This window comes from Orcinus orca, chromosome 16 (genome assembly GCF_937001465.1).
Source record: "Orcinus orca chromosome 16, mOrcOrc1.1, whole genome shotgun sequence".
Classification (NCBI taxonomy): domain Eukaryota; kingdom Metazoa; phylum Chordata; class Mammalia; order Artiodactyla; family Delphinidae; genus Orcinus; species Orcinus orca.
This window is the reverse complement of record NC_064574.1, coordinates 84,266,181-84,278,427: the sequence shown is the minus strand read 5'-3', so window position 1 is coordinate 84,278,427 and position 12,247 is coordinate 84,266,181. Positions and strand designations below refer to the sequence as shown.

General features: G+C 47.2%; 1 protein-coding gene and 1 long non-coding RNA gene across 12 annotated transcripts in view; one reads left to right on the top strand and one right to left on the bottom strand.

Annotated features, from left to right (window-relative positions):
- Positions 1 to 2,034: 2,034 nt before the first annotated feature.
- LOC125961377 (uncharacterized) lies at positions 2,035 to 9,034 on the top strand. Its single transcript, XR_007472032.1, has 2 exons — positions 2,035 to 8,211; positions 8,575 to 9,034. It is a non-coding gene; the product is annotated as an uncharacterized LOC125961377 (long non-coding RNA).
- The window catches only part of TNRC18 (trinucleotide repeat containing 18), an 89,909-nt gene continuing 86,584 nt past the window's right edge, over positions 8,923 to 12,247 (bottom strand). For all 11 annotated transcript variants that reach the window (XM_033426643.2, XM_012532722.3, XM_033426645.2 and 8 more), the window contains 3 exons: positions 10,981 to 11,217; positions 10,779 to 10,853; positions 8,923 to 10,437 (listed from right to left, as the gene is read on the bottom strand). In XM_033426643.2, the coding sequence (XP_033282534.2) occupies positions 10,231 to 10,437; positions 10,779 to 10,853; positions 10,981 to 11,217 (519 nt within the window). In that variant the 3' untranslated portion in view covers positions 8,923 to 10,230. The remainder of the gene's footprint in view (positions 10,438 to 10,778; positions 10,854 to 10,980; positions 11,218 to 12,247) is intronic.

The window sequence follows — 12,247 nt, the reverse complement described above, 5'->3', positions numbered from 1 at the left end:
CTCCCCACTGGTCACCACTAGTTTGTTCTATCTGTGAGTCTGTTTTTTTTACGTTATAGTCACTAGTTTGTTGTATCTTTTAGATTCCACATATAGGTGATATCACAGTATTTGTCTTTCTCTGTCTGACTTATCTCACTTAGCATAATGCCCTCCCAAGTCCATCCATGTTGTTGCATATGGCAACATTTCGTTCTTTTTTATGGCTGAGTAGTATTCCATAGTATATGTGTTCCACACCTTCTTTATCCATTCATCTGTTGTTGGACACTTAGATTGCTTCCACATCTTGGCAGTTGTAAATAATGCTGCAGTGAACGGGGGGTTGCATGTATCTTTTTGAATTAGTGTTTTGGGGTTTTTTTTGTATATATACCCAGGAGTGGAATTGCTGGGTCATACGGTAGTTCAATTTTTAGTTTTTTGAGAAACCTCCATACTGGTTTCCACAGTGGCTGCACCAGTTTACATCCCAACAGTGTACAAGGGTTCCCTTTTCTCTACATCCTCGCCCCTATTTATTATTTATGTTCTTTTTGATGATAGCCATTCTGACAGGTATGAGGTGATATCTCATTGTGGTTTTGATGTGCATTTCCCTGATGATTGGTGATGTTGAGCGTCTTTTCACATGCCTGTTGGCTATCTGTATGTCTTCTTTGGAAAAACGTCTGTTCAGTTCTTCTGCCCATTTTTTAATCAGGTATTTTTTTTTATGTTGAGTTGTATGAACTATATATTGATATTCTAGATATTAACCCCTCATTGGTCATATCGTTAACAAATATTTTCTCCCATGCAATAGGATGTCTTTTCGTTTTGTTGATGATTTCCTTTGCTGTGCAAAAGGCTTTTAAGTTTAATTAGGACCCATTTGTTTGTTTTTGCTTTTATTTTCTTTGCTTTAGGAAACAGATCCAAAACAACACTGCTACGATTTATGTCAAAGAGTGTTCTGCCTATGTTTTCTTCTAGGATTTTTATGGTTTCTGGTCTTAACATTTAGGTCCTTGATCCATTTTGAGTTTATTTTTGTATATGGTGTTAGAAAGTGTTCCAATTTCATTCTTTATATGTAGTTGTCCAGTTTTCCTAGCACCACTTGTTGAAGAGACTGTCTTCTCCACTGTATATTCTTGCCTACTTTGTTATAGATTAATTGGCCATAAGTGCACAAGTTTATTTGTGGGCTCTCTGTTCTGTTGATCTATTTGTATGCTTTTGTGTCAGTACCTTAGTGTTTTGATTATTGTAGCTTTGTAGTACAGTCTGAAGTCAGGGAGCATGATTCCTTCAGCTCTGTTCTTCTTTTTTGAGACTGTTTTGTCTATTTTGTGTTTCCATACAAATTTTAAAATTATTTGTTCTATTTCTGTGAAAAATGCCATTGGTATTTTGATTGGGATTGCACTGAATCTGTAGATTACCTTGGGTAGTATGAGCATTTTAACAATATCAATTCTTCCAGTCCAAGAAGACAGTGTATATTTCCATCTGTTTGTGTCATCTTCAATTTCTTTCATTAATGTCTTACAGTTTTCAGAATACAGGTTTTTTCCCCTAGGTATTTTTTTATTTTTGATGTGATGGTAAATAGGATTGTTCCTTGATTTCTCTTTCTGATAGTTCATTGTTAGTGATTCGGGATGCAGCCAATTTTTGTATATTAATTTTGTATCCTCCAATTTTACCAAATTCACTGATGAGGTCTAGTAGTTTTCTGGTGGTATCTTTAGGATTTTCTACGTATAGTATCATGTTATTTGCAAACAGTGATCGTTTTACTTCTTCCTTTCCAGTTTGGATTCCTTTTTCTTTTTCTTGCCTAATTGCTGTGCCTAGGACTTCCAATACTATATTGAATAAAAGTGGCGAGAATGGGCATTCTTGTCCCTAATCTTGGAATGCTTGCAGTTTTTCACCATTGAGAATGATTTTAACTGTGGGTTTGTCATATATGGCGTTTATTATGTTGAGGTATGTTCCTTCTATGCCCACTTTATGGAGAGTTTTTTTATCATAGTGGATGTGGAATTTTGTCAAAAGCTTTTTCTGTATTTATTGAGATGATCATTTGGTTTTTATTCTTCAGTTTGTAATTTGGTGTATCACATTGATAGATTTGCAGATATTGAAGAAGATCCTTACATTCCTGGGATGTCCCACTTGATCATGGTGTATCATCCTTTTAATGTACTGTTGGATTTGGTTTGCTAATATTTTTGAGGATTTTTGCATCTGTGTCATCAGTGATATTGGCCTTTAGTTTTGTTTTTCGAGATATCTTTGTCTGGTTTTGGTATCAGAGTGATGCTTGCCTCATAGAATGTACTTGGAAGTGTTCCTTCCTCTGCAATTTTTTGGAATAGTTGGAGGAAGATAGGTGTTAAGTTTTTTCTAAATGTTCGATTGGATTCACCAGTGAAGCCATCTGGTCCTGGACTTTTGTTTGTTGGGAGTTTCTAAATTACTGATTCAGTTTCATTACTGGTAATTGGTCTGTTCATATTTTCTATTTCTTCCTGGTTCAGTCCTGGGGGATTGTATATTTCTAAGAATTTGTCCATTTCTTCTAGGTTGTCCATTTTATTGGCATATAGTTGCTTGTAGTAGTCTCTTAAGATCTTTTGTATTTCTGTGGTGTCAGTTGTACTTCTTTTTCATTTTCGATTTTATTGCTTTGGGCCTGCTCCCCCCCCCCTTTTTTTTTTCTTGGTAAGTCTGGCTAAAGGTTTATCAAATTTGTTTATCTTTTCTAAGAACCAACTTTTAGTTTCAGCTTTTAGTTCTTTTTTCTTTCTTTCTTTTTTGTCTCTATTTCATTTATTTCTGTTCTGATCTTTATGATGTCTTTTCTTCTACTAACTTTGGGTTTTGTTTGTTCTTTTTGTAGTTCCTTCAGGTGTAAGGTTAGATTGTTTGACATTTTTGTTTTCTGAGGTAAGCTTGTATCACTATAAACTTCCCTCTTAGAACTGCCTTTGCTCTGTCCCATAGATTTTGGATCATCATTTTTTTCGTTTCCACTTCTCTCTAGGTATTTCTTTATTCCCTCTTTGATTTCTTCAGTGATCCATTGGTTGTTCAGTAACATATAGTTTAGCCTTCACGTTTGTGTTTTTTGCAGTTTTTTCTTTATAGTTGATTTCTAGTTTCATAGCATTGTGGTCGGAAAAGCTGCTTGATATAATTTTAATTTTCTTAAGTTTACTGAAGCTTGTTTTGTGGCCCAGCATGTGATCTATCCTGGAGAATGTTCTGTGTGCACTTGAATTTGTATTCTGCTGCTTTCAGATGGAATGTTCTATGTATATCAGTTGAATCCATCTGGTCTAATGTGTCATTTAAGGCCATGTTTCCTTACTGATTTTCTATCAATGGATGATCTGTTCACTGATGTAAGTGGGGTGTTAAAGTCCCTTACTATTATTATGTTACTGTCAGTTTCTTTCTTTATGTCTGTTAATGTTTTCCTTATGTATTTTAGGTACTCCTGTGTTGTTTGCATATATATTTACAATTGTTACATTTTCTTCTTGGATTGATCCCTTGATCCTTCTTTGTAGTGTCCTTCTTTGTCTCTTCTAACAACAGTCTTTATTTGAACTCTATTTTGGGGAATTCCCTGGCGGTCCAGTGGTTAGGACTCCACGCTTTCACTGCAGGAGGCCCGGGTTTGATCCCTGGTCAGGGAAGGAACTAAGATCCCACAAGCTGCATGGCGTGGCCAAAAAAAAAAAAAAAAAATCCTGAAGTCTATTTTGTCTGAAAAGTATTGCTACTCTAGCTTAGTTTTGATTTCCATTTGCATGGAATATCTTTTTCCATCCCCTCACTTTCAGTCTGTTATGTGTCTCTAAATCTGAAGTGAGTCTCTCATAGGCAATATATATGCAGGTCTTTTTTTTTTTTTTATCAATTCAGCCACTCTGTGTCTTTTGATTGGAGCATTCAGTCTATTTATTTACATTTAAGGTAATTATTGATATGTATGTTTTTATTGCCATTTTGCTAATTGTTTGGGGGTTGTGTTTGTAGGTCTTCTTTTCCTTTCTTCTTTTGTTCCCTTGTGATTTGATGACTGTCTTTAGTGTATTGTATTCCTTTTTCTGTTTGTATGTGTATCTATTATAGGTTTTGATGTTTTTTTGTTTTAGTATTTTTACTGAAATATAGTTGATTTGCAGTGTTGTGTTAATTTCTGCTGTACAGCAAAGTGACTCAGTTTTACACATATATACATTATTTTTAATATTCTTTTCCATTATAGTTTGTCATAGGATATTGAATATAGTTCTCTGTGCTATACAGCAAGACCTTGTTTATCCATTCTATATATAGAAAAGCTTACATCTGCTAACCCCAGCCTCCCACTCCATCCCTCCCCCAACTACCTCCCCCTTGGCAACCACCAGTCTGTTCTCTATGTATGTGATTCTGTTTCATAGATAGGTTCATTTGTGTCATATTTTCGATTTCATATATAAGTGATATCATTATGGTATTTGTCTTTGTCTGACTGCACTTAGTATGATAATCTCTAGTTGCATCCACATTGCTGCAAATGGCATTATTTCATTCTTTTTCGTAGCTGAGTAGTAGTCCGTTGTATACATGTACCACATCTTCTTTATCCATTTATCTGTTGATGAACATTTAGGTTGTTTCCATGTCTTGGCTGTTGTGAATAATGCTGCTACGAACATAGGGGTGCATATATCTTTTTGAATTATAGTTTTGTCTGGATATATGCCCAGGAGTGGAATAGCTGGATCGTATGGTAATTCTATTTTTAGTTTTCTGAGAAACCTCCATACTGTTTTCCACAATGGCTGCACCAACTTACATTCCCACCAACAGTGTTAGGAGGATTCCCTTTTCTCCACATCCTCTCCAGCGTTTGTTACTTGTAGACTTTAATGATGGCCATTCTGACCAGTTTGAGGTGGTACCTCATTGTAGTTTTGATTTGCATTTCTCTAATAATTAGCAATATAGAGCACCTTTTCATGTGCCTATTGGTTATCTGAATGTCTTCTTTGGAGAAATGTCTATTTAGGTCTTCTGCCCATTTTTCGATTGGATTTTTTTGTTGTTGTTGAGTTGTATGAGCTGTGTGTGTATTTTGTAAATTAAGCCCTTGTTGGTTACATAGTTTGCAAATATTTACTCCTGTTCTGTAGGTTGTCTTTTTTTTTTTTTATGGTTTTCTTTGCTGTGCAAAAGCTTGTAAGTTTGATAAGGTCCCATTTGTTTATTTTTGGTTTTATTTCTATTGCTTTAGGAGACTGACTTAAGGAAACATGGGTACAATTTATGTCAGAGAATGTTTTGCCTATGATCTCCTCTAGGAGTTTTATGGTGTCATGTCTTATGTTTAAGTCTTTAAGCCATTTTGAGTTTATTTTTGTGTATGGTGAGTTTATTTTTGTGTATGGTGACAGTCTTTTCACCACTTGCTGAAGAGACTGTTTTTTTCCATTGTATATTCTTGCCTCCTCTGTCAAAGATTAATTGACCATAAATGTGTGGGTTTATTTCTGGGCTCTCTGTTCTGTTCCATTGATGCATATGTCTGTTTTTGTGCCAATACCACGCTGTTTTGATTACTGTAGGTCTGTAGTATTTTCTGAAGTCTGAGAGGGTTATGCCTCTGAGATTTTTGGTTTGTGGTTACCATGAGATTTTCATGTAGCAGTCTATATATATACGTAATTGTTTTAAGTTGCCAACCTCTTAACTTCAAATGCATTTGAAATACCGTACATTTGTACCCTCCTCCCCTCACGATTACTGATTTTTTTATATAAAGTTATTTTTATTTATATTATCTATTTTGTTTTGGCTGCATTGGGTCTTCATTGCTGCGCACAGGCTTTCTCTAGTTGCAGTGAGCAGGGGCTACTCTTCGTTGCGGTGCGTGGGCTTCTCATTGCAGTGGCTTCTCGTTGCAGAGCATGGGCTCTAGGCATGCAGGCTCAGTAGTTGTGGCTCACGGGCTGTAGTGCGCTGGCTCAGTAGTTGTGGCACATGGGCTTAGTTGTTCCGTGACATGTGGGATCTTCCTGGACCAGGGCTCGAACCCATGTCCCATGCATTGGCAGGCAGATTCTTAACCACTGCACCACTAGGAAAGTCCCTGATTACTGTTTTTGATATCATATTTTACATCTAATTATTTTGTGTATCCCTTAACTGCTTATTGTAGGTTTAGGTGGCCTTACTACTACTGTCTTTTAACCTTCCTACTAGCTTGGTGCGTGAATGATTTCCTACCTTTACTGTACGTTTGCCTTTACTGATGTGTTTTTTCCTTTCATAATTTTCATATTTTTAGTTGTGGCCTTTTCTTGTTCACTTAGAGGTTTCTTTAACATTTGTTATAAAGCTTGTTTGGTGGTGCTGAACTCTTTTAGCTTTTGCTTGTCTGTAAAGCTTTGTTTCTGCATCCAGTCTGAACAAGAGCCTCGCTAGGTAGAGTCTTGGCTGTAGGTTTTTCTTGTTCACTGTAAATATATCGTGCCACTCCCTTCTGGCCTGTAGGCGTTCGGCTGAAAAGTCAGCTGATAGCCTTATGGGAGTTCCGGAGTTCCCTTGTGTGTTGTTGTTTTTCCCTTGCTGCTTTTAATAATCCCTCTTTAATTTTTGCTGTTTTAATTACAATGTGTCTTGGTGTGTTCCTCCTTGGGTTAATCCTGTGTTGGACTCTCTGTGCTTTCTGGACTTGTATGACTGTTTCCTTTTCCAGGTTAGGGAAGTTTTTAGCTATTATGTATTCAGATATGTTCTCAACCCCTTTCTGTCTCTTCTCCTTCTGGGACCCCTGTAATGCGAATATTAACATGCTTGATGTTGTCCCAGAGGTCTCTTAAACTGTCCTCATTTCTTTTCATTGTTTCTTCTCTCAGCATCAGTGGTTTCCACTACTCTTGTCTTCCAGCTCGTTGACCTGTTTCTCTGTATCATTTCGTCTACTGTTGATTCCTTCTATTTTTCATTTGTTATTCTTCATCTCTGGTCGTTCTTTATATTTTCTGTTAAAAGCTTCTAATTTCTTGCACTGTGTGTCCATTCTTCTCCTGAGTTTTTTGATCATCGTTACAGTCACTACCCTGAACTCCTTCTCGGGTAGACTGCCGATCTCCACTTCACTTAGCTCTTCTTCTGGGCTTTTATCTTGTTCCTTCATCTGGAACATGTGCCTCTGTCGCCTCATTTTGCCTAAGCTGCTGTTTGTATTTTTATGTATCTGGTAGGTTGCTTACGTTTCCCGACCTTGGGGAAGTGGCCTTTCGTAGGAGATGTCCCATGCATCCCAGCAGTGCACGCCCCTCGTCACCCAAGCCGTATGCTCTAGGGTTTCCCCATGAAGGCTGCGTGGGTCTTTCTGTAGCGGCGGGCTGCGTGGGCAGGCCCGCGTGGCCCTCGCCCAGCTGGTTGCCAGGCTCTGCCTCATGTGGAGGCTGCTGGCTGCCGCTTGGCAGGGCCCGGTCACACCCCAGGGGGCCCCAGGGCTAGTGCTGGCTCACTGGTGGGTGAAGTCAGGGTCCAGGAGACTCCAGGGCAGTTGCTTGCCCACTGGGGGGGTCCTGGGGTCAGTGCCAGACTGCTGGCAGGCAGAGCTGGGTCCCCTAAGCCTGGTTGCAGGACCCAGAGGTCCCAGAGCTGGTGTAAGATCACTGGGCTGGGGGTGGTCAGGTTGTTCCTAACACAGTTGGGTGCGGGGTGTCCTGAAGCGTGTGCTGGCCTCCTAGTGGCCAGGGCCCCGGGCCCAGCTCGTCCCAGGGCAAGGTCTGGCGTGCCGTGGGCAGGCTGAGGGATTGGAGTTCTCTTGTGTCTGGCGTGTGCCCCCTGGTGGGGGTGGCAGGGCCTGGGGCTGGTGCCCGCTCACTGGGGGCTGGAGCTGAGTCCTGGGCCGTCTGGTGGGCAGGGTTGTGTCCTCAGGCGGTCTCCAGGCAGCCTGTCTGCTGCTGGGTGGGGCTGTGTCCCAAGCCCTGTTCGGCCGAGGGGTCCCAGCACCAGTGCCTGCAGGCTGCTGGGTGGGGCCCAGTCTTGGCGCCAGAGGAGCTAGAGGGAGGATCCCACAGCGGTACCTGCCAGCCCCAGCATACACCCGCAGGAGGCCCAGGAACGGCTGCCGCCAGCGTCTGTGTCCCCAGGGCGAGCCGTAGCTGCTTCCCGCCTCTCCAGGAGACTTTGGAAGACCAGCAGGTAGGTCTGGCCCAAGATGCCAGGAAATTACAGCTTTGGCCCCAGGTCCCGGAGCGTGGGAGACTTTGTGTGTGCCCTTTAAGAGGGAAGTCTTTCTTCCCCCCAGTCCTGTGGAACTCCTGAAATTAAGCCCCACTAGCCTTCAAAGCCAAATGCTCTGGGGGCGCATTTTCCCAGGGTAGGACCCCTGGGCGGGGCGGCCTGATGTGGGGCTCAGAACTCTCCCTCCTGTGGGAGAACCTCTGCCATGTTAGTTTTTCTCGTTCGTGGGTCACCCGCCTGGGGATGTGGGCCCGACTGTACAGCACGTCCACCCCTCTTAACTGTCTCACTGTGGTTCCTTCTTCGTGTCTTTGGTTGTAGATCTTTTTGGTAGGTTGGGTCTCTTTCACTGTGCTATTGGTGTGCTCGTGAGAGGAGGTGAGCTCAGGGCCTTTCTACTCTGCCACCTTGGGTGATCTCCAGCTCCAGTCTGGCCGAGGGAACTTTCTGCACTGACGGATGCGGGCCAGCCACATACAGCAGCCCACTGACCTTGTCTGACTGTTGACCACCAAAGCCAGCGTCAGTGCAGCCAAGAAACTTTTCATTTCTTTCTTTTCATTCAAACTAGCTCGTGTTTAAACAGCCACATGTGGCTCCTCCCTCCAGGATCTGCATCCTGACACCAAGCCCACCCCAGCCCCCGAAATGAACCACTCCAGACAACGGTACTTTTCCAATTATAGCTTTTTTTCTTTTCTTTTTTTTATGAAAAAGATCACACAGAATTTGCCAACAAACAAAATTCCAAAAGAAACTTAAAAAAAAAGGAAAACAATAATTCCCCCAAAAAACAAAACCGAAGTCTGGCTTTTCCTTCCCATAAGATTGTCTGGACGAGGCCTCCGGTCCCCCGGAAGGCGCGGGGGCTGTAAGTGCTTTCGTGGGCTGAGCAGGGCTGCAAGCTTGCCGGCTCCCTCTCCCCTCCCTCAGCCTCTGCTCTCCCTAAGTCCTTCTCCATCCTGGGGGCGAGTACAGTACACCTGGGCCGGGGGGGCGTGTGGGGTGAGGTTGGGACAGGGGGCCCGTGAAGCTGGGTGCTAGACACGCTCATCTAACAGGAAATAAAAAATAATATTCTGCACGTCAGAATGTGTTCGCTTTTTTTTATAATTTCATAGCTATTTTTTTTCACAGTTTTAAAAAGTTTATATTTATATATTTATATATATTTATCTTTATATATATAATTAAAAAGTTGACTCCATTTGAAGGCGTATGATACAGGGGAGAGTCTCTTGGTACAATAAAACTGTACAGGTTAAGAACTGCCGCCTCCCTCCGGGTATGGCCGGGACGAGGATTTCAGCACCATGGGGGTTGTCTGTAGTGTGAGGGTCTGGACCAGTGGGGTGGGCCCTCCCGGGGCCTCGGGGCACACAGCCCCCTCCCCCTGGTGCCTGGCCGGTGCTCCTGGGCACCCCCCCCCACACACACACACCTGGCTCTGTTCCCCAAGTCCAGGCCGTCCTGAGAGGGTGGAGGCCGGGCCCCGGGCAGGCACCCCAGAACAGGCCCGGCCTGGTCGCTGAGGCTGGGGGGGCATGGGAGCGCCCCCATCCCACGGTGGGAGGCTCAGGGCGGGCTCCGTGCCGAGGGGGCCAGGCACTGGGAGGACCCCCCCAAGCAGCGGGAACCTCCCCCCCCAAGCGAGCATCAGGTGGGTTGCTCGGAAACCCCCTCCCACCGAATCCCCAGTTGGCACCGGGACCTGGCCGAGCGCTTACAAGGTGCTGGGACCCGTGAGGGGCCGGCAGAGCCCTACCCTGATCGCGAGGAGCCCTCTCGTGGGGGCACCGAGGAGTCAGGAAGGGGGTCTGGACGTGTGCACATGTGCGCACACACGTGCATGCATACGGGCACACACATGTACACTTACGCGCCAGGCTGTCCGTGGGCACACTTGCATGCACGCAACCAACGCACGAGGCCGCCGAGCCGTGGCAGTGATGGGGAGGGCCCCGCCGGGCCGGGCGCTCAGCAGAGCACAGGCACGCCGTCGGTAGAGAAGATCATGCCCGTGGTGGGCTCGTAGGTGCCCGCCAGGTAGTACAGGCCCTCGCTGTCCTGGTACTTCTTGGTCTTGAGCATCTGCTCGTACTGCTCCAGGCCCACCACCAGGCACTTGTGCGACACCGTCTGCACGTCGTTCTCGTCCACGTGGGAGGACTGGTACAGGGCGCGCTGCGGGCACACGGGCGGGCGTCAGGGGGAAGACCCCTCCCAGACCCGAAGGACCAGGGAGAGATCCCCAGAGAGAACTCGAGAAACACAGTGGGGCTGAGGACGAGGATGGACAGAGACCAAGGGAGACACCCAGAGACTAGGAGATCAAGAAACAGACACAGAGACCTGCAGAGTAAGAAACCAAGGGTGACAGACGCAGAGGCAGCGGCTGGGAGAGACCAGGAAACAGCAGCTCAGGGTCAGAGAGACTGGGCGGGGAGGCCGAGGGAGCCCGGCCCCTCCCGAGGCCGCGTGGGGAGGGTTATCGGAGGCCCCACCGGCGCCGCGCGCTCTCCTACCTCCATGAAGTCCTTCCTCTGGCTGGAGGCTCGCAGGGCTGCGGGGAGGCTGCGGCCGGGCTTCTGGTCCCAGTGCTATGAGCGCAGACCGGGGCTGCAGTGAGCCCGGGCCCCGCCTTGCCTGACCCCCGACCCCGACCCCAGGGGAGGGACCGCCCCGGCCACGCCCCCCAGCACGGCCGACGCCGAGGCCCCGGCCCACCTGGCCCTCGTGGAGGCGCTTGCCCGGGCTGGTCTCCTCGGGGTGGTAGAACCACTTGACGCGGACCACCATGTTGCTGCCCCACGACTCCCACATGCTCTGGATGCGGCCGATGTAGGGCAGGTTGGGGCGGCCAGCCGACAAGAAGACGGCGCAGTCCCCGATGCGGATCATCTCCTTGCCGCGCACGATGGCCTTGTAGAAGAGCTTGCGGGCCTTGCCCTTCATGCCGCGGCGCTGTGGGCGGGCGAGTCGGGTCAGGGCACGCGCCCCGCCCCCGCCCCCGCCCTGACCCCGGGGTTCCACAGCAGCGGCGCCAGGGGAGAAGCCCCCTGCTTGCTCTGATCGGGGAGCCCTCGCTCATCCCCTTGGCCGACCGGGTTTCCAAGAGAGACTCCACGTGAACTAAGGACCCTGCAGCTGGGAGCGACTTCCAACTCCCCGTTGCTGAGCCGTGTCGGCCAACGGTGCCGGCGGGGCCCCAGGGACGCCCCACACGCGAGCGTTTGTGCGGCAGACGCCACAGCCACTGCTGGGGCCCAGCAGGATCCCTGCTCCTCCCACTGGGTCCTGACACCAGCCCTCGAGGCACAGCGGCCCCTGTTGGCCCCCTATTTCCAGACAGGGACCGGGAGGTCCCAGGAGGGGACACGGCTGCGTCTCCGGACAGAGCACATCGCTCCCCCCCACGCTGCCCCGCACGTCGGAGCTACAACGAAGCAGGTTCACTCAATACCTGCCGGGGTCACAGAGCCTCTTGCTCACGGCACAGCCTCAGTCTACACCACCCTGAGCAGCGCGGGGGCTCAGTACCAGTCAGCCCCGCAAGCGTCCGAGCAGAGGTGAGGGAGTGGGGCGTGGGCAGCGTCAACCCCCAGGCACGGCCGATTGCCCCGGCCCACCCCCCCCCACCCCCCGCCCATTTCCCCAGGAAAGCCACTAACAGATCAGAGCCCAGCCCGGCGGGATCCAGCACTGGGCCCACGTCTGCCAGACCCACAGTGTGGCTGGATTTTTTTTTTAATTCACTCAACAAACATTTCCTGAAGCCGCCTCAGTGCCCCCGCCTGGGCTGGCACTGGGACACACAGATGGGCAGGCTCCAAGGAGGGAAGAGACCAGCCACCAGAATCCAAAACCCAGCTCCAGGCAGCTCTGGGACCTGTCGCTGTCCCCAGGCAAACACGGAGAAGCCAGGCCTATGCAAAGCTCTGCTCTGCCCTCCAGTGGAGCCAGCGCGCCTTCTCCTCGACTAACCTGTAAAACT